This window comes from Diadema setosum, chromosome 15 (genome assembly GCF_964275005.1).
Source record: "Diadema setosum chromosome 15, eeDiaSeto1, whole genome shotgun sequence".
In the NCBI taxonomy this organism is placed as follows: domain Eukaryota; kingdom Metazoa; phylum Echinodermata; class Echinoidea; order Diadematoida; family Diadematidae; genus Diadema; species Diadema setosum.
Window position 1 is genome coordinate 17,166,279 of NC_092699.1, and position 25,902 is coordinate 17,192,180.

At 39.6% G+C, this 25,902-nt stretch overlaps 1 protein-coding gene across 1 annotated transcript in view; it reads right to left on the reverse strand.

The window, feature by feature from the left end:
* Positions 1-504: 504 nt before the first annotated feature.
* LOC140238865 (NAD kinase-like) overlaps positions 505-25,902 on the reverse strand; it is a 58,241-nt gene continuing 32,843 nt past the window's right edge. The window contains exons 2-10 of the mRNA XM_072318761.1: positions 18,675-18,761; positions 17,257-17,386; positions 15,540-15,651; positions 12,838-13,026; positions 12,206-12,354; positions 10,354-10,453; positions 9,066-9,223; positions 8,358-8,440; positions 505-721 (exon numbers count right to left, since the gene is read on the reverse strand). Of these exons, the coding sequence (XP_072174862.1) occupies positions 517-721; positions 8,358-8,440; positions 9,066-9,223; positions 10,354-10,453; positions 12,206-12,354; positions 12,838-13,026; positions 15,540-15,651; positions 17,257-17,386; positions 18,675-18,761 (1,213 nt within the window). The 3' untranslated portion in view covers positions 505-516. The remainder of the gene's footprint in view (positions 722-8,357; positions 8,441-9,065; positions 9,224-10,353; positions 10,454-12,205; positions 12,355-12,837; positions 13,027-15,539; positions 15,652-17,256; positions 17,387-18,674; positions 18,762-25,902) is intronic.

Below are 25,902 nucleotides of genomic sequence, written 5' to 3' on the forward strand. Positions count from 1 at the left end.
GCAATGGCTTAATAATCCATATGCACACTCCACCATCAGATCCTGGAACAACATCTTTTCCTTCCCCACTCCCAACCGTGCCTCTATCATTTAAATGGACCCATTTTACAGGGACTACAATCTGATCCAGAGGCCTTCCATATAGCTATATGATACCAAAGGACTACAGTGTGTTACTGAAAGTACCATAGTTGAAATACAATGTTTTACCCCTGCACAAGCTTGCATACTCAATACAAAAATAACAAACAAACAAACAAACGAGCTACGAGCTGAGGACAAAATGACATTCAGAGGTTGCTTGAGAGTTTGTGTGTAAATGGTCTTGGAACACGGAATGTGTTGGAGAAATCAAAGCCAAAAAAACACACACATACCCACCCACACAGATACACTGACTCTATCACTCTCTCTCGCATACACACACACACACACACACATTATCTTTCGTTGTCAAATTCCTTTTGTTGTAAAGCTTCACGATGACAGTGGTGGTAGGCATAAGTTGGGAGGTTGTCACTTTGGGCTGACGTTGCCGTTTCCGTTGCCGTTGCCATTCTCCTTGTTGCTGAGAGCCCTCTCCTTGTCCTTCTGCCGGAAAGTCTTCTGGTGCTGGCGTTCGTTCCAGTGCAAACACTCCACCAGGCTGTCAAACCAGTCGCAGATCTGGTCAATGCTGCACACCGACGCCACGGGGTACACAGACGTGGTTATCCTCAGGCTGCAGTGGAGAAGAGGGGGCGGAGGGGTGCGTGGTGTGGGGGCGTGGTGTGGTAAGTGTGAAGGGGAGGGATAGGGGTGGGGAAGAAGAGAAGGGGAGGGGTGAAGGAGTTGCAATAGGAGGGGGGAGGGGCATGCAAGAGGACAGGGAGGGGTAGGGGAGAGGAAGAAGAGAAGGGGGAGAGGTGAGGGAGTTGTAAAGGGGGAGGGGAGGGGCATGGAGGGGGACAGGGAGGGGTAGGGAGATGAAGAGAAGGAGGAGGGGTTCGGGAAAGAGATGCAGTAGGGGAGGGAGGGGAAAGGATGTTAACGAGGAGGAAGGGTAGAAAGGGTACGGAGAGAAGAATACAAATTTAGATAATGGTGATAATATGAAAAGGAAATTTATATTGCACAGCTACTATGACCATACTCTACTGTGCATTACAAAATAGAAGTCACAACATGCATAATTGAAACCCAAGTAGCATTTTTCAGAAGATGAGTTTTTAACCTGGTCTCAAAACTTGTGAACTGTAACTGCCTGTTGTGTAAAGATATGTGAATGTGGCTCAGCTCTTCACAACTGACTAAAAAGTCATACGCATGAGTTAAAAGGTGAAACAAATGAAAACAACTCAATATTTTACTGTTTTTCTTTTTCAGAAAGAGTGCGAACATACATTTCACTGATTTCAAGGAAAACTCTGACAAGATTACAAAACCATACTGTATCTACTGAACACCTCGCATATATCATGCTTGGGCTATTACAAATTTTTTCTCTTTTTTTCTAATTCTTTTTTTCAAACCCGTTGAGGATGGACTGACTTGGCTACAACACGCATTTCCCATAGACACCTGGTTGAGTATACTCAGGACTCGTCCTCAACAGGTTAACATCTTTCATCAGATATGAAATATAGGTACAGAGACAGACAGACAGATAGACGGTTGAACAGACAACCCCAAACCCATGCAGCAACCTCTGAAGGATACCAGACTGGTCTTTTGTGTTTGCCCTTCAGCAGGGAGGGAAGGAAACACGCCCGGCCAATTTGCCCTGTCATGTTTACCTTGACTAAAGATAGAACATTGGCGACGAGGCCCGACAGAACAAAGAGTGTTTCAATCATGACAGAATTCATGGCATTCATTTCTATTGAGTCGAGTCATCTGAAATCAACCGACATTGTTCAGAATTACACAGCATTCAGGAACATCTCTGAAGCATGTGTTATTGTAACAAAGAATAATACACATGCTTGGCTGATAGTGATCACGCAATTACTTCTGGTCCCCTTCTCTAGATACGTAACATGGAATTACCGGAAAGCTCTAATGTTTTGTCAACAAACAGACTGAGATAAGAATTTCTAATGATGTGCTCCAAGGGTCAATTTCTTTTGACTTAGACAATCGGTTAGAGATAAAATCTTACTACATCTACAGATGAGTCCTGTAACTGCTACATCTACAGACGGTTATGAAATCTTTCATAAACTATGGAAATGTTGACATGTCACATGCCAAAATATGACAAATATTACATACAGGTTTAATACCATAGGTAAGTGATTGAAATCAAAATTCTTATAGGCATTCCTTGAATGCTATATTACACAACTTTATCAACGTTGAAGTGTTCCCAATTTTCCTACCGCAGGTCATAAAAGTTCACTTAACATTTCCTTTTGTCCTGTAGGCACACAGAACATAATGCCTTTGATTTGTTTATAGTTGGGTACATTCCCTTCCTTTGCATGCATGGTTGGGGAAGATGATACATCTAATGATTATTAGATCACAAACAATTGATTCCCCTTCATAGGGGATAAAAAACCCACAAACAACTGCTATGACAGAAGCATGCAAGACTTCAACTCCCTTGTACCAGTTTGATATTTTGTATGGCACCCAGTGCACAGCTGCCAACACTCCTGTCAACATCAGGAAAGTTCCATGGAAATGTGAGGATGATTTTTTTTTTTTTTTTTTTTTTTAGTTTATATGTATGCATTTCAAGAGGCAAATATACAGTGTGATTCCCAAATTGGAAGGCTGCTGCAATGCTCCTGTCCATGAAGAAATTAATCCAAGTTTTCACGGACTCTCTGCTGGAACTGGGGAGATTTGGATACTCAGGCATTGTGTGCATGTAGAAACCTGTGCAAGTTGGGCAACATCATCGACTGGGTAAATAATTAAATTCAAAGTCACTAGTTTCTTTCCAGCCTAAAGCAATTGGGCTGAATTTGGTATTTCAAATGTGCCTTGTCATTCTACCTTTTAATATCAAACCACTGTTCTGGTGCAAAGTTCAAGTGCTAGCTTCAAGCATGCTGACAGGATACATTCCACATGACAATGGATCTCTTTTGTAGAGGATTTAAAGAATACAACAATATCTGGCTTGCATTTGATGATACATTAGAAAATGCTTTTAATAGCACAATAAGTCAATGTGATCAATTCTTGCAGGAAAAAAAAAAAATCTATTTACTGCATGCAAAGGTACCGGTATTCAATATTGGTGCTTTGCTAATGTATGAGTTGCCTTTTAGCTACTTGTGGCTCAGTTCCAAGAATGGATGAATGGAAGTTTGTATTCATTGTAATTTGGTATTTATATACATTTGTGGCATTGTAACATACCATATATGCCTATGGGAGCCTAGTGTGTTTACTGTGAACCTTAGGCAAAGCTAGGGGGATGCTGTGGCCAAGTGGATATGACCACAGACGATTAATATTGAGGTCCCTGGTTTGAGTCCTACGGCTGTAAGGCATTTTATCCTTACTGTTGAGTGTGGGGGGGGGGGGGAACCTAAAGTCACAACCCCCATTGCTTTCTTACAACTATTTCCTGCTTCTTTAGCAGCCATGTTAAGCAAATTATGATTCAACTTCAAAGCTTACAGCTGGAAATTTTGTAACCTTTCAGAGAACAGGCTGAAAAGTTTTGCATAAATCAGGAGGTTGTTTGACCAACAAAATGCCATGAGTGGTAACCACAAGAAGGAAAAAAACAAACAAACTTAAGGTTGTGACACTACAGAAATATCGCCTGAGAAGTTTGAGAAGATATGAATAATAGAAGATGCCAAATGTGAAGAATACACGTATCTCGGTTTTCAAGACCATGTACCTAAAAAGCCGGAAGCGCTGACAAGGTCACCTATTCTTGTATCCTGTTTGATTTGTTTCACATCCACTGACCGGAACAACAATGTCAGATAATGAGTGAAACAAGACTGAAGGGAGAGAGGAAGGTGTTACAACCCTTCTCCCTTAACAAAGGTAAAGGGCACCATGGTAGAACTACAATTGTACCTTGTTTGAAAAGTAAACATGCTGTCTCTTTTTCATGAATTTTCCCACACCAGTCCTATTTAAAGAATTGTCTTTTTCTTTTTTTTATTCATCATACACTTCTTGACAGTCTCGATTCCATAACTGTGCAATGCACATACCTACATCCCCCTACACACAGACAGACAGACAAAAGAGGCAAAGTTCCTAAGAAGTATGTCACATATCAACTCTAATTGATACACTGACTTTCTATGATAAATGTTGTCCAAGCTGACATTGAGCTACTGTATTGTACAGCAGCACTGGCAACAACATTCACACATCAAACACAGTGGTATTCCTAACAGCTCTACGGGAGGTGCCTGTGTGACACATACATCTTGGTAGACAATAGTAATGCCAAAATCGGGGTGGGGGGGGGGGGGTAGTGGCTATAATCCTTTGTGTGCATTGAGTGCAGATTGGCACAGAAAACCCCATTATAGCATTATACACACTGTCCAAAGTCCCTGGCCCAGGAAGGGTTAATATTTTCCTCCCTTTTTTTTTTTCTTTTGGTATATGAAGTAATAATTAATTTGTAAAGGGAGTCTTGTGCTGAATCACAAAGTATAGTAAACTCTGCTCAAGTATTGGCTCAAGAAGGATATATCTTCTTTTAGCTATTACTATTATCTTTTTTCTTTCACAATGACAGTTACATACAGAAGTGTATTGAAGGAATTCTTGGCGATTAAACTAGTTGTTTAGTCAAGTTCAAGTAAGTATTATTTGTATATATACCTGCACTTTCTGTTTTCCTATACATAATATCATACAAGGATGCATCCCCATATCAAAAACTCATGAAGTACGTTTCAGTTACGAGTGCTCCTCTGGGGTTTTGACAGAGCAATCACTCAGATCAATACCAAGGGATTCCTCTGACCTTTCCTGTCATTCTTCAACCTACTGTGGGTGAAAGAGCATGACTTTAGGGATGAACAGAAATCTGTGTGAGAGCCAAGGGTGCAAGGACCAGTGTCAAACAAAAACACCAATATTTTCCCTATACGGTTTCTTTATTAGCCAATGTCCATTAGAGATGGAAGGAAAAAACAATAAAACCAAACCATTCATATGTCTGGAGAAAAAGAAACTGTCAGACAATGAGGCTACTGAAGTAAAGGGCATAAAGGAAAACGTGCTGGTTACAACTTGACATACAAGTTTCTGGTTTCAAGCTACAATTAGCAGGTATTCACAGAGGTGATATCTGGATGCTGTCTGTGACATGTTCTGCGGAAAAAAAACAGTTCATCATGCAGCGAGTAAACAAACTACAAAACGTTTGACAACCTAGTTTTAGTTGAAGCAGCGTGATTGATTTGAAATTGTGTGGATAGTTTGGGTGGTAACTGCATGAGTGTTTTGTTTTGTTTTTCTTTTTAATACTAACCCCCCCCCCCAAAAAAAAAAAAAAAAAAAGGAGGCAAGAACAAAGACTGCCCTAGATTCAAATCTGTCTACTCATTGTTTGACATAATAATACATCTGCAAAATAGGAAAGAAGGGTATTAAAAACGAAATAAAAACCTCTGTCGAACACAATGGTTTGATAGGCAGTATACTGTATAACGGCATATATTTTGTGAGCATAATATTTTACAAATTGGTACTCGGAGGACAAGTCCAAAGTGACTAGTAAAATTTGCAAAAAGATATTAATATTAAAAAAATCAGGGGAAATATATGGTGCATAGAATATCTGAAGATGTCAAAGTCTGAAATCTACCACTTTAAAATCATGCCACAAATGTTTTTCAAAGATCACATTCAAAATGTTCAACAACAACAACAAAATACAATATCCCTGATGTCATTAGATTTCCTGATATGATCTGATACATGCCTTCTTTCCTGGCAATATACATAGATATCTAAATTAAATTTGTGTACGTCTGTAGTATTGTTCAAGTGTGTGATACACATACGAACATACACAAAGGTATGTCACTTTCAATACTTTTGCAGTGGAACAGGTTTAGCTCATCGATATTGATTAATTTTGTATCTAAAATATTATTCCGCAGTCCAAATTACCATCATGTAATCTAAACATTTTGTCAATAAAGTTTCTCGTACATGGTCAATTTTCTGTATGATGTAAGTCAATCATGACTGGTTTGTGGCTGTGAAACGTACAGGAGGCATTGCCAGGCTCCATGCACTATGAAAACTGACAAGACTTAATGGGCTGGGTAGGGCATGCATGACTGCCCAAAAGCAATATTGTTTTGAAATCCCCGATGTGAAAAGGTGACCTTCTGCATATCTATTGTGCATATTTCAGATCTCTCCTATTCTCTGTGCTGTGGCAATGAGGAATAAAGAAAACAATCTGTGTGTATCCCAGTGGAAACCGTCAACAGCACAGGATATGGGCAAAACTGGGGCATCAGAATCCATCGGATGGAACCATATGAGCGCATGGAGCAAGATCAAATATGATTGGATGAAAGGAGTGTTCCCTCACAAAGAGAAGTTAAATGGTGATTTGATAGCGGACAACAAATAAGATTCCAAGATTTTTACCAAAAGGGTTTGTGGACAATACTGAGAAGGAAAATGGGGTACTATATGTGCCAGTTCTCATTCTGTTTAAGAGCAAGTCATAAAAACTGCGACCCGACAACAATTTCAACTACCACAGCAAGCAACCAAACAGCTGTGATTATTCTCAATATTGCTAAAGTTAGTGCACTTATCACAGATTAGATTGGATGGAAATTTCTTGTTGAAATGAGGCCTCGACCTCTGCAAACTGGTTGTCATATTTCTCTGATTCAAGCTATGGGTAGTTGGCAAAGGACACTGTCTCATTCTTGTATGCTGACAACACCACAAACCTCTTGTTTGGTATTTAGTTCACGTCATCACAGGGGCAACAAGACCTCGTATGTCTACAAAATGTCAAATGTTCAGGAGAGCATGAAAAACATGGCAGCCAAAACACTATATAAAATGGGATAGACTTTTCTTTGACATGCGGTGGTGGCTTCATGTTTAGGGTATGACAGCTTTGATTTGGACAGGACACCACTTAACTGATTATCTGACCATTAATAAAAAAAAAAGTCATTTTCGCCAAAATTTCATGTACAAGGTCTTGTCACCCAAGCGATGATATGCTTGTCTGTCAGACAAATGATGACCACTGAGTCATCCCAGTGAAAGAGACAAAGTTTGTGGGTACAAAGATGACCAATTACAGGACAAGTTCACCTTCATAGATATGTGGGTTGAGTGAATGCAGCAATATTAGTAGAGCACATCACTGAGAGTTTGAGGAAAATCGGACAATCCGTTCAAAAGTTATGAATTTTTGAAGTTTCTGCTCAGTCAAGGGTGGATGAGAAGACCACTATAGCTTGTGATGTCACATGAGTACAACGATATAAAGAAAGTATAAAGAAAATTCAACATATTTTCACTTTTCTGGCATAACAAAAGAACACTTGACTTCTCTCTTTCAGAAGGCAAGGGGAATAATATTTCCCTTAACATAAATTATGTCAGTAACGAGTCGAAGAAATACACTTTATTCAAAAAACAAACTTTTGTAAAATTCTCTTTTTATTTTCCTTATACCGTTGTACGCATGTGACATCATACACTGTAGTAGTCTCCTCATTCAGCAGTGATTGCACAGATGCTTTAAAAATTCATAACTTCTGAACGGATTGTCGGATTTTCCCCAAACTTTCACTGATGTGTTCTACTAATATTGCTACATTCTCTCAATCCTTATGTTTATGAAGGTGGACTTGTCCTTTAAGCTGATTTGTGCTCAGTATCAATGCTTCTATGACATTAAAATTTGGGAGAACACACATACACACACATGCACTTGCACACAGATGGTACAACAAATAGGGCTGTAAGCAGAGCCACCCTTGTCAGATGACTCTTTAATCATGTGATCTGGCCTTCTCATGTGACATGGAAGCCATTAATGTCTGTGTCAGGTGATACTGTCCTTCTAGGTGTCACATGACATTGGTTGGCTCCAGCAGTCTGGAGGCGACACATTTACATGGCATAGAATGGCAAGGGCAGGACCACTGCACGTCAGAGCTCTTAAGCACAGGAAGACCAATGAATATGAGAGGAGTGTCTTTGCTTCTTTTTTTTTTATAGTCATACAACTAGAAGATAGCTAGCCATCAGATTGCTTCAGACTCAGGAACTTCTACAATGTGAGTTCCATTGCTGATGATTGAAATGACAACAGCATATTTTGTCATGGCAATGCAATAATTAGAGATTACATGAGTAAAAATAAGGAAAGAGCCACAACTCACCACCATCCTTTCTTGAGTTCCTGCCGATTCCTTCCATCTAGTGATGCCCACGCTGTGTGCCTGGCATCGGGTGAGACAGCAACCTTTTCAGAGACAAAAGAAGATTAAAGAGTGAAGTCTCTTTCATGTTAACATCGCAACTGATAAAATATTAATCCTTGGAAATGTATTAAAAGCAGGTAGATGTGGTTATACACTGGTCAATGACCTGAAGGTAAATGACTTTTGGAGTGTTGACCATTCCTACAAATAGCAGTCATACATATAAGTGTTCTCTTGGAGTATATCTCTATTCTTGTATTTTTATCTTATTTTTTTTTTTACTTTTCTTTAAACAGAGCGTTACACCCATACAAGATTTTCACATAACACAGTATGGAAACTTTGAATGGCAGGGATATTGCATTTTAATGATTAATTGTGCTATAAATCAGATTTCATTGACTTGTATCTTTAGTTGCAATTGACAGCAAAGTCTCCCTCTCTTGATATGTCTGTTTCATTCTTATTCCATTGCATTGTATTGACTTGCACTGTATCAAACTTGATTCTACTGCATTTTAATGTATCTCATTGGATAAATTTTCACACGACAGAAACAAGACAAATTCATTCATACGTTCCAATTGAATTCATAATTTCTGAAGGTGCTCTTCCTCTAATATACCCCATCACAGCACACCCCTATTTGACAAAAATGGAGCATACCTTGAGCTCCACACCAGCAGGCACCACAATGGGCCTGAAGGAGAGTGTATGTGGGCAGATGGGGGTGATGAGGATGGCGGGCACATTGGGATGGACCATAGCTGCCCCGGCAGCTGCTGCGTAGGCTGTACTTCCAGTAGGGGTGGAGATGATCAGACCTAGAGAGTCAGTAGCACAGAGTTTACACAAAATGATAAGTGATAGATCTCTAAAAAGCATATACATTGTTTCAAAAAACCTTTTCATTGCATGTTTATTCCATAGTGCAAAAATATGAATTTGTTTGCAGAAATGCAAGCCAAACACAAAAGACTACAGGATGTTCTCATTATTCCAAGATGAACACTGCACTAGGCTTTCCATAACTCAGACCCCGTTTACAGTGCGAGGCTCGGCCGCGGCCGAGCCCTGCCTCTTCTTGGTGTAAACGCAAACTGGGCCAAATGCGCGGCCAATTGCGCGGCCAATTTTAGTCTGGCTTCCAAACCCTCTGCCTGTATCTTTCGCTATTCAGGATATTAACCCCCTCAACGTCGAAAACTAGTATAGTTTACGGTGGTTTTGTCCTGCAAAGGATTTTTTCCTTCGGCAAAGGCCTTTGCCCGAACGGCGAATTCGTCGCCACGGAATTCATTTGGCAAAGGGTCTGAAAACCAGACAATACCAAATTGCATTTGTTTACAAGCAGAGCGCCACTACGACAAAATATTGAAAGGTTTGAATCAAAAGCGCGGCCGAGCCCAGCAGTGTAAACGGACAAAATTGCAAGGCTCGGCCGCGCAATTGTGGCCGGACTCGGCCGCGGCTCAGCCGCGGCCGAGCCCGGCCCCGCACTGTAAACGGGGTCTCAGTTGGTAAAAGCATCGGTCTGGCAATCCAGGGGTCTCAGGTTTGAATCCTGATAGGATCCCATTTCCTTTGTTCATTTTTCATTTAGATTACAAGAGAACAAATTTCACAAGTCCTTGTGGATATTTCGCAAGGTACACCTACTATAGTAGTTGCAACAAGCTCCAACACAAAGATGTATCCCAGTGCAGAGGAAATCACTTTTAGAGCACTCAGTTGAGGTACCACATTGGCAGGTAGGGGTGGGATAGGGGTGGGGGCAGGGTAGGGGTAGGGGGTGGGATAGGGGTAGGCTAGGAGGTGGGTAGGGTAGGAGGTGGGGTAGGTTAGGGTAGGGGTGAGGAAGGGGACAGGGTAAGAGGTGGGGCAGGAGGTAGGGTAGAGGGTGGGATAGGGGGTATGTAAGGGGGTGGGGTAGGAATTGGCTAGTCCCACTCACCGTCTCCTTGCACCGTAGTGACATGTCTGCCATCCAGGAATAGATCCAGGTTAGACAGGTAGGGTGAAGGGCCCCGGTCTATCACAACATCATTTAGCACCTGTGATGGGAACAGGACAACGGAATCCATGCATGCTGAATCACACAAAGCCAATAGAACACTGTCATGCATTAAACTTCATTATTACCACTAGTACCGTAAAACCACTAACGTTTGCAGCATGAAACCTTTGTAAATTGGAGCCGACAGCCTTTTTCACGGCATGAAACTTTCACGAACTGCCACTGGCATTCAAAATGCATTGTGTAGATAAAAAAAGCTTTTATGCGTATTTTACTTAAGCAAATCTTGCACGCAAGCAAAAATTTCTGGTTTTACATTTATCTGTTTCTACAAAAAATGTTGATGCCGATTTGTGGCAGTTGGTGTGAGCGGTTTACATCTCCAGAGTGTAAACCAAGGCATCACAATATCACTATTATAAGTAAAAAAATTGCCTGTAAGAAAACAGCAAGGTTTGACCAAGTTAGGAAAAATGCACTCACTAGTGTATCAACTTCTCAATTACTATTAGCTGTAAAATCCATCCATCATTAATTCACCTTCTACCTAATCTTCACACTTCTCACTGAAAGGACTCTTTGCTCCATACAATACTCTTACAGATCCATGTATTGTCAAGGCTTCATAAAGTTCTTAAATACAATACATGTGAATTCCAAAACCATCAAGACCACCTCTGTTCCACTACCCAACTAAACTCACTGCTTACAATACGCAAGTCTGCCATGGATTAACCATACAGGGAGTTGTAATATCTGGGAGTGAAAAGGTTAGACAGTATCAAATCATCCATCTCCCCCTATAGCCATCATCAACCCATCTATCTGTGTGGTCTGTCCATCTGTGATATCAATATTTAGCAGGCAATAAAGCACTCAGCCATCTAGTCAAATTGTTCATCAATCAAGTCATCCAATAAAAGCAAATATCAATCTGTTGACCAGCTCCTATTCATCTTTCATCTACAAAGTGTTATAATTGTTCCATCGCCTGCATCCATTTCTCAATTAATCCGAAAGGTCATATTCTCGGAACCGACTCAAACCCCTCACTGAATTCTGTAGCCTCAGATATGTCAACCATTCCATCCTCACCCTCATCAACTTTTCTTTCAATCTGTCCATCCATCCATCTATCTATCTATGCATCCAGCTGCTGACCCAACAACCTATCTGAAATAGGTCACTGCACTTTTCACATGGCACATCCACCTGGTATTGATCAGAGGTTGTTTGGGACCACATTCTTTGCATTACAGCTGTTTTTTTTTTTTTTTTTTTTTTTTTTGGTTTTTTGTTTTGTGTGTGTATGTGTGTGTTTCTATTTCAGCACATGAAAACTGTTATAACCCCCCCCAAAAAAAAAACACAACAACCCTGAATCAAGACTAGTGCTTGTTCACCCCAAAGTGACAAATGTGTTGCTCATTCCTTCCCTTTGTCAATTATTTCATTAATCCATTAAACAGTCCATCCATCAACTCATCCATAAACCAGCCTTTCTGGCAGTAATACCCTCCCCTGCCTCTCTCCTTCCTCACACACTTAGGACATGACAGCAGTGGTGGCCCAGCGACCCAGGGCCACTAAAAATGGACTTCTGGACACCAAATTTGCAAACTCTGGTGACCCAGCCGGGCACTTAAAATTCAAAATGGGTTGCTACGTTTCTTTCTATTTTGAGGCACTATGTTTCTTTTTCTATCACCAAAGTTTTACATTTAAAGACCTTAGTGGCTTGAATAGGCCACCCAAGAAAGATGTTCAGTATCCAGCCCTGCACACCTACCTGGAATTTGAACTTGAGGTTGGGAGGGTCGGGCTTCTTTGAGGCAGGCTTGAGGGCGTTGGAGTCCTCCTCTTCCAGACCGGCTGGAATTTCAGAGTTCTCAAAGATGAGGCATTTTAGCCGACTCCTCAGAGTGACGGCTGCATTACCTGCAGGAACCAGGGAGGGCCATGAAAATATGTGACATCTTACGGACACTTTTTAACATTGGGAGCAGTGATTTTAAAAAATGTTTAACTTATCACATTTCATGCATATGTATAATTCATTTATGGCACAAAATACCCGACCAAACAAAACTTTCACAATAAAGCTGCAAATATATTAAGAGATATAACTCAAATTTTCTCAAACTGCCATGGTGATGGTTTATTGTAAAAACAACTTTGCTTGAGAAAAAATTCCACAGGAGTGGGTGAAAACTTGCCTACAAACAGCTAAAGATTGGTGGAAACCTAATTTTGTTTGTATAACCACAAATGTCTTACACCATCAAAGTAGTAATGACATCAACTTTTGCGACTTTGATGAAGCTAAAGCCATGCTGAGTGCAATATCAATTTAACACTATGAACTTCTACTTTGCAACAATCTGTTATTACTGAGATTAACATGTACCACCTTGAACGTACCTTCAAGGAAGACATTGACGGATTCTTTGAAGTCCTCAAACTCGAACGGCGTGAGGAAACCTAGGGAGCCGAGGTGGTAGGCCATCACGGGGGGTACGCTCCCTTCCTGGAAGAGCGAGGACGCCCATAGCAATGTCCCATCTCCACCTAGACAGATGATGAAGTCTATCCTATCGCTCAGGTCATCACCTGGTGACAAGAAATATGAGGGACAAATATAAAGAGAAAAAGAGAATGAATGTGTATTGAGTCTATGGGGATTTCAGAATTCAGCATGGAATGATTTAACAAGGGTAGAGATGAAGGAATGATAAATGTAGAAGGAAGACTACAAACATGAGGAAAAATAAGGAGAGAGAGAGAGATGTTGATGTGATTAACCCATTATTGAGGACAGACTGATTTTACTACAACACACATTTTCCATACATACCTGCCCGAGTATACTCGGGACTCGTCCTCAACGGGTTAAACAAGGGTAGAGATAAAGGAATGATAAATGAGTGTTATCATCCTGTCCCCTCTAGTAGGAAGCCTTGTCCCTCAAATAGGACATAAAATAGAGGTCCTGTGTGTGAGAGAGTCACAACTCATGCACATAAAAGATTTTTTTTCCCCCTGCAGTTGAAGTGTCTTCTGCCTTATTTGAAGGTTAAGAGGAAAGGATTAAAACAAGAGCAATGACAAGTGAAGAAGATCATGAGTGCGATTAGGTGGAACAAGAAGGAAATGCGTGACGGGGGATGGAAAATGGGAGTATGCAAGAGCTACAGGTGACTGATAAGGCTGGACAAATTCATCTGCATATGACAGCTCCCTGCAGTGTAGTCCTGCTAGGTTTTGTCCATTTGTTTTTGTATGTTTCTGTGCTTGTTTGTTTGTTTGTTTTGGGTAGGTTTTTATTTTGAGGGAGAGAGAGAGAGAGAGAGAGAGAGAGAGATGTTGGAATAAGACAGTAAAGTGCAAAATACAGCCAGATGATTGTAATAAATGCAACCTCACAGTCATTTGAACAAGTTCTTCAGACAGCATTATTTTTACTGACTGGCTGGAAGTCTGGTTCCGCTATGTTTGTCTCATTCTACCCCCCCCCCCCCTATTCTTTGCTTTTATTAGTAATGGTGTGTTGATTTTATCCATTCAATGGCCTTTTAATACATGTATGTGAAACTTGTAGTGAAGAATGATATCAGATTAAAGGTGGTCTGTCACACTAACTGTGGTGTGCATGCTGGAAAATTGACATTTCCCTTGACTGTACGATTCTCACTGCAGGTTGAATGGTGTGAAGCATTTAAAGTCGTATCAGACACTTTTCACAGTGTATGACTCAATCTCTTTAGTGTCAATCATTTCCTCATTAAGACACTACCACCACAGACATGAGCTCATCGGGTTTGTCCCCGTTTGACGAGCTCGATGTGTCCTAACACAGATCAACATTTTCTCAATTCCCTTGCGGCATGCGTTTGCCTGTGTGTGCGTGTAAGTAATGATAAATTCCACGTTTTACCCCTGCATGGCTTGACAACATTCAAGTGGATACCAACGTAAAGTCTGATTTTAACCCGCTGAGGGCGGGATGATTTTGCTACAACACACATTTCCCATAGACACTTGCCTGAGTATACTCGGGACTCATTCTCAACAAAGGTTAACAGGACCTTTAGTTATACCCAAGCATCCAGCCTTTTTAATGCAGTTCTATAGGGGCATATAAGTCAGCGATAATGCCAAAGGTGCATATTAAGACAGCTGAAATGTCACTAGTTTGAACGACCTACTGCATCTGAACAGACAAAATGCTCAGTGACCCTGAGAGCACACGATGCCATAATGGACAAGTACAGTGAAATGACAATAGTGTGACCACAGTCTTTTGGGGAAAAAACAAAACACCAGCTATTCAAAGTGTGGATTGGGTTCAAAGTTCACTGCGTATGTCTCTGTCAAGCTTTGGCTGGAAAAAAAAAAATGAAAAGAAAGCAGGCCCGAGTACGAAAACAAAATTACAACAGGTAGGAGCCACTCTTTCCCCAGTGGTCTATACAGGGCCAACTTTATTTAGCATCCATATTTTGTGTGCAAAGGTTTATGACAGGTAGGGTAGAACATGTCAAAGCCTGGCACAGTTCTGAGGGGGGATATCATACATGAAAAATGTTGTAAACTTTTGTCATTGTTTAGGCATTATATGCAGTTCAGAGATTTCAGCCATATGATTTTTTTTTTCCAATGCGTTAATGGTGGCAAACGAAATTGCTTTTTTCCAGGTAATGAAAAGACCAATAACTTTTGTGTGGGAATGGTCCTTCTGGAAAGCTTATGCAACGATTTGAGTTATCTTTGTTATAAATTGTATGTAGAGGTTTTTGATATTTTTAGTTATCCACAAAAAGAGACATTTTTTTTTTACTCACTATGAATAGGCACATAATACATCCATGACCTGTATTGGCTAAAGCTGGTACAGACCTGTTGCGTAAACACAAAACTGCCTTGAATCATGAATACATGTAGCTAGTTATCAATTAAAACAATCCAAACAAACAAACAAACAATAATCTCTACTGCTTGGGCTCAGTGTGAAATGGTCTCGTAACACCACTGGGAGTCAGAAATAATAGCACCTGAAGCATCTACAAAACAAAAACAAGAGGACACATTCACAGCTGTCAATTAGTCTTGGGCCAAGAGATTACCTTCTTTAAACTGCTTGAATTTCTTCATGAGGGTGGAAAACTCGGGATCCGCTGCGAGGTCTTCATCCTCTTCGATAACTTTACTCTCCACGTAGATTACTAGGTTCTTCTCCTTCAGTCACAAAGAACGAGGAAAAGAGAAGTGGCCTTACGTTATTAATGCAAATCTCCTGACCTGTGATGGTAGCACAATCCTCTCAGTTTGGGGGAAAAAATGACAACAACCCCAAACAACTGAGTGTCTTTGCTAGCAAAAGATTTTCCTACGTGGGACAATTGTCGAAGTTTGAAGAACTAAGAAAATTTCTGATACGATCCTTGAAGAGGTTTAAAGGGAACGTAAACCCCAAGAACAGTGTGGATTGAGTGAAAGCAGTAACATTAGTAGAACACATTAGTGAAAGTTTGAGGAAAATCGGACAATCGATGCAAAAGTTATGAATTCTTAAAGTTTTGGTGTTGGAACTGCTGGGTAAGGAGACTACTAGAGGTTATGACGTACGAGTGGACTAAAATTTAAAGAAAATATAAAGGGAAAACAGTAAAGTTTCATTTTTCATGAAAATTACACATTCCATCAACTTGATGCTGACATATGTGAGGGGTAGCACTTATTCCCCCTGGTATCTGAAATTGGTTAGTCGAGAGCTCTTTCATTTTGGTAGAAAAATGAATTTGTGTAAAATTCCTTTTATATTTTCTTTATATTGTTGTCCACTAATACGTCATAACCTCTAGTAGTCTCCTCATCCAGCGGTTCCAACACCAAAACATTAAAAATTCATCACATTTGCATCGATAGTCCGATTTTCCTCAAATTTAACTGATGTGTTCTACTAATGCTAAAGCTTTTACTCAATCCACATTGCTCTTTGGGTTAGCCTTCCCTTTAAGTACAAGAGTATAATGAAGTGATCTAATGCACTGTCCCTTTGTTTTAGAGGCCGTCATATCAGCTGCTGTACCTTTCTGATTTTGGGTGGTCAAGTTTGATAACTTAATTTGTCTGTCTGAGCAATCAGAAAAAAAAAAAAGAATTTGCTTAAAAGAGCAGAAATTTGAAGTATGGTTGTAGTCACGGATCCACAGAAACTTTTTTTTTTTTCACATGGCCCATTCAGACCAATTTTAGAGGTCCGGAAAAGGTCTATAGAGGTCCAAAATTAATGAAACATACGAATCCATTTTGTCTCTTATGTTGTGTGCAGACCTATTTTACAACTATATTGCATATATGTTTACCTCCCTCTATTTCATTCTGAATTATGACCGTATAATACATGTGCCAGTCTAATAAACTTCCACAAATCATCATCCAACTATCAAGTATATAATGATACCACATCACTCTCATTTATAATCATCTTGATGATTAATGTATTAATAAATGACACTAATTTGATACAAATGTAGATTTGTACCATTTGCAATCAAGACTTAATTAAATTTTCAACTATATTGAGACTAAAAAAAAATGCATACAGTATATTCTTGAAGAAGTGCTGATATTCTAGTTGATTTTAAGGGCCCCAAAGTGACATGTTATTTTATCATGGTTTTGTTCATTGAAAACAGGTAAAATTATAAAACTTATCTTTTTAGGATGTCTGGTGGAATGACATCAATATTTAGTGGCCCCAGGCCAATGCAAATGTCTAGCCCTGGTATAGGCACTAATTACAGCAAATAGCGATGTCGAGCCATGTGGGTCACTCACCTGCGATAGCCAAGTGGTCATCTGCTTGAAGGGCTCAATGACAGAGGTGTCATAAATCTTCTTAATGATGAGGACTGACAGGGGTGTGGATTTCCATACTAGGCGCTGGCTGGACGGGTCTGTCACATGCCTGGCAGTTTGGTAAAAGCAGTAAATTGACCGTTTTACTAACACACTACAAAAGTGGGGATTTTCAGCGCAAGTGTGTGTTTGTTTGTTTGTTTGTTTTTTTACTAGGCCAGGTAAAATGAATTTCATGTGATTTTAATCCCGCAGAATGAAACATATAAAGTAGTAGTACTAATGACAAACAAAACATTTGTGTGTTTTTATCTTATGACGAGTTTCGTGTTTTGCAAATAATGTTCGCTTTTACAGAACTTGTAGTTCATGCATATAGTGTACCTCTTTGACAAAAACTTTTATGGAGAACCGAGAATATTATCTGTGGCTTACCTAACACAGAAATAACTAATCCCTGCTAAGTGTATTCCTTGTATTAAAATACAGTGATTATGTTTAGATGGATGAAATAGGTTGTTGCGAAGTCCTTAAAGAAAAATGTCACCAAATATGAAAAATATTCTTTTAGCAACTGGTCTACTGCAGGTACATGTCACAGAACCTTACTCTCCTAAACTCCAAAATCATTTTTGAAAATATACTAAAACAAAAACATACTAAAAATAATGCCACATTTTTATATTTGAAGTTTGTGTACATTGCAATGTTTTGGACAACAACTTTGATAATCCATATTTACAATGAGCGGGCGAATTTTTTTTTTCTACCACACACAAGGGTTTGCTGACAAATAAGTAAACAACTATCCACAAACTTAATCTAGGTTGGTTTTAGTGGTGTCAGTACACAAGGTCTCCTGCTCAGCTTTTGTTTCACTCAAACTCTCGCAGGTTTATAATTCTGATGAGTTTGTGTTTAAATAAGAAGCAACATTCTTTTCATCAGAGAAAATACCCCCTATTTATTCCAATTCCATAAAATAATATCTAGTTGGACAGAAAAAAAAGGATATTGGCAAAAAAGACCCCCCCCAACAAAAGGAAAAAAGTATTGACTTCTAAACATTTGGAGGTGTTATACACAAAGGAAAGATCCTTTCTGATCTCTTTGTTTGAATAATTAATGTCTAAAATGATTAGACTGTGTATGCCAATACCCCAAGCACAAAAAGTCATTTGATATCACATGATCTGATATTGCTAAAGAAGCATAAATTCTACTTTTTTGGGAACAAAAAGCAAAGTTTCATTATGTTTCATTTTAGGATGTTAAAAACAGCATTACACCAGGGGCAAACTTGACTTATTCATTTATTCACACATGGGTAAAGACCAGATGATTTTTTTTTTGAGAAAAAAAAGAAGACAAAATCAGATACTGACAAGCATACTTACATAATCTGAGAGACAGGCACCCGTTTCAGCATGGCCTTGGGCCCAAAGGAGGGGGACGGGACCGGCGCATTGATGGACCGCGTTCTCCTGTAAGCAGGAAGAAAAGGGAAACAGAAAACAAAATTATCATACAGGGGAAAGAAGAAGTCAAAATCATTATATGGTTGTAATCAGACATAACTGGCTGTTGAAGTACAGTTGCAGACGTATACATACATTTTCAAATTCAAGAATTGTATTTGCTCCGAAAGTGCTCAATAATGGCCAGTTTTTGAGCTGTTGGAAACCTAACCGTCTCCACTTGGAAGTAAAAAAGTGTGCACCAGTTCCTTCGGATATACATGTACCTGTACCAGTGCACAATGCTCTTGGGAATAAAACAATATTAGAGTGCACAAGTATGTACATTCACATTAAAAGAAATCATCATGACATCAAATGCCACAGTACTAGATACTGCAGCAATTTTGTGTGTGTGTAAATGCACACGGGCCCAATTGCCGTACCAAAAGTGGGGCCGGCCTGAGACTACCTCTAGGTGGAAGTCACGGACCGCCTTTCGTTGATGTAAATGCAAGCGTACCCGAATACACAGCCAAATCCACACGGTGGTACTCTAGAGATCGCTGGAAGAAAAAAAAAATTGATGTATATGTATGTAGAGTGCCACTATGACACACACAAAAAAAAAAGATTGCCAAAGGAAACTGCACTCCCCAGGCGCGACACGACAAGGCAGTGTAAATGCACGAAAATTCCAGGCTAAGTACCACAACGTAGACGGGCCTTGGGCCCCGCCACAGTAAATGAGGTCTAGGTGAAGTTTGGATGAATTACTGAATGCAGATCGATACAAAAGCCTGGCAAGAAAGGCTATAAAGTGCCTAGGCACATAACAGGTTAAACTCCCTTTGTGTATTTCGGCTGATATGTTTGGCATGTTTTGTAAAAAAATCAGCTGATCTTCTGAAATGGTTTTTCTCCCTTTCTCTCAATCAAAATGTACATCACTATAGTGTCTATCACAGCGATAACTGAGGACTAAAGGTTACAAAAACCGTCACACTATATTATAATCAATGGGCAACAGCACCAAAAGCAACCAAACACACACGGCCAAATCATAAGAGCAAACAAATGCACAAATAAACAAAATCACACTCCAGGGCCCTGTTGCATAAAACCCTTACCGCTGGACTTACCGCTCCTTTTTAGTGGTAAGTCTTCAAATTAGCGGTAAATTTTATAATCCTTGATGCTGATTGGCTGTGATGCCTAATTTTGACGGTAGTTACCACTGAAAATCAATGGTAAGTATTATGCAATGGGCCCCGGAATTCCAATTTTCTAAACTTAGCAACTTGCATTCAAAACCCTCACCATCGAAAATTTGTATTGTATGTGACATCCATCTGTAACTGTGCACTACAACCCATTGTTGCACACAATATGTACAGTTTGAGTTTTTCCTGCTGGCCAGTCGGGTTATTGTATATTTTTCCATACCAGTACTTCTTTTCTTTTTCTGTTTTTTAACAAGCAGACTGCCCAAACAATTCATCTGTTGAAAATTAGTGGGGTACCTACATGGGTAAGCTAAAATACATGCACTACATGTACTCTGCATTGCTGCTTACCAGAAAGAATATTACTGTTTAATATAAAAGAAAAAATAGACAATATTCACCTTGGGTTGGAATAGCAATTCACAGGATATTTTCTATGCAGGTGAGTTGTCCTTGCTACCTGTTCTTCCAACCTCCCACCCCATATTTTCTTTACACAAAGAAAACAGAAAGATTAATCCACCACACACTACCAGAGTATTATGATATATGAAAGATATCATTCAGAGGGGTGAAGGTTCAGGTGTGAGTTTCTTAAGTTTGTCTCCCTCTACAAATTAAATTTGTTAAGATCGGAACTGCTGATCTGTAAATTAACAAACATGTATGTGTTGTGTGTTTCTGTGTGTGAGGGGAAGGAGTATTTTTTTTTTTATATCTATTCATCTTCATTCAATTCTTTAAATTTCTTTTTCATTTTTACTTCTACCATGCGAAAAAATCCAAACAGGCATAGGAAGGATATATTTTGTTGTGATCAAGATTACGCGAACATGTTGTTATAAATAAACAAAAATTACATTATGCATTGATAGCTGTAATCCATGAACTCTACATACTTTTGCAGGGTGGCCCAAAATTTGAGATTTGAGCACGTTGCAAGCTCTAAACGTGAGAACATTGTGGGAATTGTACGCGAACGTATTGCACATCGTGAGAGCGTAGAGCACAATTTGCGACTTATTTCCCCTTGTCCTGCCTTACATTAAATGATCTGTCCCACGTTTTGCGCATAGACTTTCTGAGTACAATAATTGTAGTCTGATGTTTCTCAAGATTTACACAGGTTTTTCACATGCTGATTACATTTCATTTTGAGCTTGTTGCCAATAATCGAGGATGTTGCATGGCATGTTGCAGGCTTTTGAGGACTGAGGATGTTACACAAGAACCCCTTGTAGACTCTCTTGCTTCTGCCATTTACTATGGTTCAGATATTACCCTTGAGTGTGGAGTGCATTAGTATACAAATAGTGAATGGTCATGAGCACAATGGCACAAGATTTCGTACGAGGTGAAAGATAGAGACGCTCTATTCAATGAGGCGAAGCCGAGTTGAATAGTGCACCTCATCTTTCACCGAGTGTGAAATCTTGTTCCATTGCACGAGCAAAGACCATACACTACTTGTTTTAATACAACACCTCAAACGTCATCAGATGTGGTCCACACAGATTCTTGAATTTAGCACAGAAATGGCAATCAAAGATGAGTGTGTAGCCACACAGTCATCGTGTACGTATGTATGTACACGAAACTGATCGGTTGAAGTACGCACTTGTAAGCGCGCTTGTAATTGTTGAGTGCGCGCGGCAAATGTTTGTTTATTGTGACATCAGAGCCATGCAATGGAACAAAAACTTTCGAGTCAATCGTGAGTTTAACACGGGAGTCAATGGAAATGGGTGACGTCAGCCATGCGCCATCCATTTTTGCTCAAACAAAATTGCACGGCTGACAGCCACAACGTGCGGTGGAACTTTTAACTAAATGTCACGTGATGGGCAATCAATCGGATAGCTACATTCTTTTTAGGTGTTGTATAAAACTCAGAGTCAGCTCCTTGAAACTCGTCCAAGCCCAAGAATCCACATTTCTGTTATTTGTAGAACTGCATAGTCTATATTCCATATGAGAGAATGATAAAGAAAACCCAACCCTATTTCTCACTTGAATGCTTTACTGATCATGTTTTTTTTTTTGTTTCAGTTGCATGAGTCCAAGGAGGCTTTTGACTGCTAACTTCATAACAGATTCTTAAAACTGATGATGCAATTAAAGAAGAATGACATTCCTGTTACTCTCACACTGCAATTTTTTTTGATAGAATTCTTTATGCTTTTGTGCAAATTTGATGAATTTACAACCAGTTCTGTCTAATATCTCTCAAACTATAGGATATACAGGAAAATTCAGATGTTCCAATTTAATGGTATTTTTTTTTTTTTCTGCAGCAAAATAATCCTAGAACTTGATGGGTTCAGCAGTGCTAAGCATTCTGGAATGTTCCATGACACCACCGAATACCAGCACACATGATGCTACTCGTTGGGAGCAAGAAAAAATAAGGGTACCTTTCAGTGACCAGGGTTGAAAGCATTTTTACCTGACTATTAAACTACTACAGACCATACCTGCAGAGACTACCAGTGACTTGCCAGGGTGGAGCCCCCAAATGCTACTCGCAGATCAGGCAACACTCCAGACTAGCATCCACAATCAAAGATATGAATATATCTGATAGATTTATAATACCATTGCCAAAGTTATGGTCTCAAAGAATTCTCTAACAAGCTTGACCTCACCAGCACATTTTATTATATTTACTTCGAGACCAGCATAAAAGAAAGGGGACCTTCAAATTTGCTGGTTACTATTACATTCCAACTCGAGTACGATTCATATGACTGGAAAACAAATACATTGTATGTAAGCACGAATACCAACAAATACCAACTTTAAGAATTCATGTTACATACTCGGGAGTGTGTGGATACAAGGGTAGCGCGACTGAATCAATCCTCATTCACTGCCCACTGGGGTGCATTTGAAAACCATGACCAGTGCAGGGCTACCAGAATAGAACGGCCTGTAAGTGAACACCTTTTTATGTCTGTTATTAACCAATTGAGGATGGGCTGATTTTGCTCCAACACGCATTTCCCATAGACACCTGCCCAAGTGTAATCAGGACTCGTCCTCAACGGGTTAAAGCTTAGATTGTATACTTCATGGTAATGTTCGACTCTAGCAAAGATTCTTTGGTTGTGTGTGTACATGTAGAGATCAGTGATAAAGCTTTACAGAGTTCATTACAAGGATTCTCAAATATATATCCGAGTCCCACTAGCTTCTCCACCCCACGGTGGGGTAATGCCTAATGATGATCGAAGCATTCCTTTACGACACTCCTTTGGGTCGAATTCACTGGTCCAAATGCTTTTCACAATAATGGTACGTAGAGACCTTGGACAAGTTTTGGGAATGCTTTCGGTAACATTGTTGGCATTCACTCTAAAATGACAACACACAAAACAGTCAAAAGTTTGCTTTGGAAATATTGCCTTTGATTTTAGTAAACAAATTGTGTGTAGGGGGGGGGGGCACTGCTTGAGGCTGATAAGGAAAGATACACAAATGATGCCTGAACAATCCCGAATATCAGTCTACCAGCATTTTTTTATTCATTTTTTATTCCTCGCACCTTTCTGTTTCTAAGCTCGCCATAAACTTAACATAGGACTAACCAGGGGCCCAGAAACTATGGGTTAAAGGGATGGTACAGTATTGGTAGAGATGAGAATTGGGCTTTAACTTATTTGCAAGATACCAAGAAAACACTTATGAAATAGTTCAGAGCATACCATTTTAAGAGGAATTCAAAGTTTATTTGATGAAAATCGGGTTTGGAATGGCTGAAACATCAAAAAACAAGGTGAAATAAAGCGATCGCAATAAAAGATGGGTCCCACATTTTATCAGGATCTCTCTATTTTGGATATCTCAGCCACTTCAAAACCAATTTTCATCAAATAAACATTGAATTCCTCATGGAATTACATGCTCTTTCATATTTCATAAGAGGTTTCTCATTATCTCACAAAAAATGTTAGAAACTTGATGTTACATTGTAGGTCTCAACCAAAACTATACCATCCCTTTAATGGGAAATTAAGAGGGTGGTCTAGGGTGGGGTCACACCTCTACATGTATGTCTTGTTTCTTTGTACATTTCATTCTTAGCTTTTCTCCTAGATATCAAATCTTTCAACAGACAAATGCTGACATTTTCAGCTGCAAGTGGAGAGTAAAGAGAATGCGAAGGAGAGATTTTTTTGCACCACTGACATTTAACGACATATGGGAGTGTCATCTAATACATCACACTGTCCTATTCTCATCTGTAGTGAGCTCCAACCCATCCTCATCTTCACATAGAAATGCAGGAGGACAAAATCTGATGGACAAGTGGTGGGGGGGGGGGGGAGGACCAGCATAAAAAAAAACTTCCATGTAACACCCTTCAGCCCAACTCATCTGCATTGCCATCAGTGGCTAATGAGAATGAAAGTGAGAGGGAGAGATAGTTCGTGAGAGATAGAGATGGTTTGTGAGAGAGGGAGAGAGATATAGTTCATGAGAGATAGAGAGGTGGTTTGTGAGAGAGGGAGAGATAGTTCGTGAGAGATAGAGATGGTTTGTGAGAGAGGGAGGGATATAGTTCATGAGAGAGAGAGAGATGGTTTGTGAGAGAGGGAGAGATAGTTCGTGAGAGATAGACATGGTTTATGAGAGATAGAGATAGTTTGAGAGAGAGATGGTTTGTGAGAGAGAGAGAGAGGGAAAGGGGAGGGGAGGAAAAGGGGGGGGGGGATATACAGACTGTAGAAGGATGGTGCTACCAATTTGGCGAGTAATTTGAGGGCGAGACAATCTGTCGTTACCATATGCTCTGGAAGTGGCCGGGAAAAGATTGACGAGGCTGCGCGGATATATAATCCTGCCGAACAATACCTCAACACAGCTCTGCATTTTAATTTGTCCCCTCTACAATAGATTCCATGCTGAATACTTGATGCAGCTCACAGGGTAGGCTTTCTCTATCTCTCTCTCTCATTTTTTAATCAAACCTTATGAAACATGGATTGTGAATAATTACACAAAGATGTCCATGCCTTTTATCATTAAAAGTTGATGGCACCAGATTGCACAGTGAGATATTAAATCATTGACGGAAAGCTGATTTAGTAAAAAAACAAAAAACAAAAACAAACCAAAAAACAAAACAAAACATGCATTTCTTATAGACAACTGCCTGGATATGTTCAGGACTAGTTTTCAATGGGTTAACTTATCAGTGCTATAGCACAATTTCACACTCCTTTCAATTCTTGCATGTAATCTTTCACTTCTATTCCTGGAAACTGGACACAACTAATTACCACTTTCATATGATTTTTTTTTTAAAGCCAGCAATCACTCTCTCACACACACAGACAAGCAGACAGACACACAGAAACACACACTCACTTATACACTACACTATCACAACTATGTACATACATGCACATGAATCAACAATGACTTCTGCTCTGAGGGTGCATTGTGAATCAATTCTTCTCTCCTCAACCAGCCTGGCAGGTTATGTAAAATTAAGCAAAACCTGGCTTTTAATTAATTAGCGCTGGTCTTGATGAGAAATTGGCTCTGTAAGTTTATTATTCTCTGTCCATGAAATATAAATGTCCATCCTACAGTGGTTGAAGTAGTTTAGTTAAATTTCCCTGAAAACCTTTACCCTATAGCTGGTGTCTTCCTCTTTCTTTTTTTTTTTTAACTGTTTCCTTGCTTCCTTCTCCTTCTCTCTCTTTACATCCATGACATGTATCTGTTACTAAAATTGTTCCATATCTACAGCAGACAAAGTGCTGTCATATGAACTGGTTATCGCCATTAAATATTCATTTCCAATTAGGCCAAGGAGTGTGGAAAACTTCACGCAAATGGCTTCACAATGAGAGAAAAATCCATAACTCAAACAGCCGGGCACTATATGGTCCAGCATAATGGGCTCATCAATAATTAAAGCTGATTAGATGCAA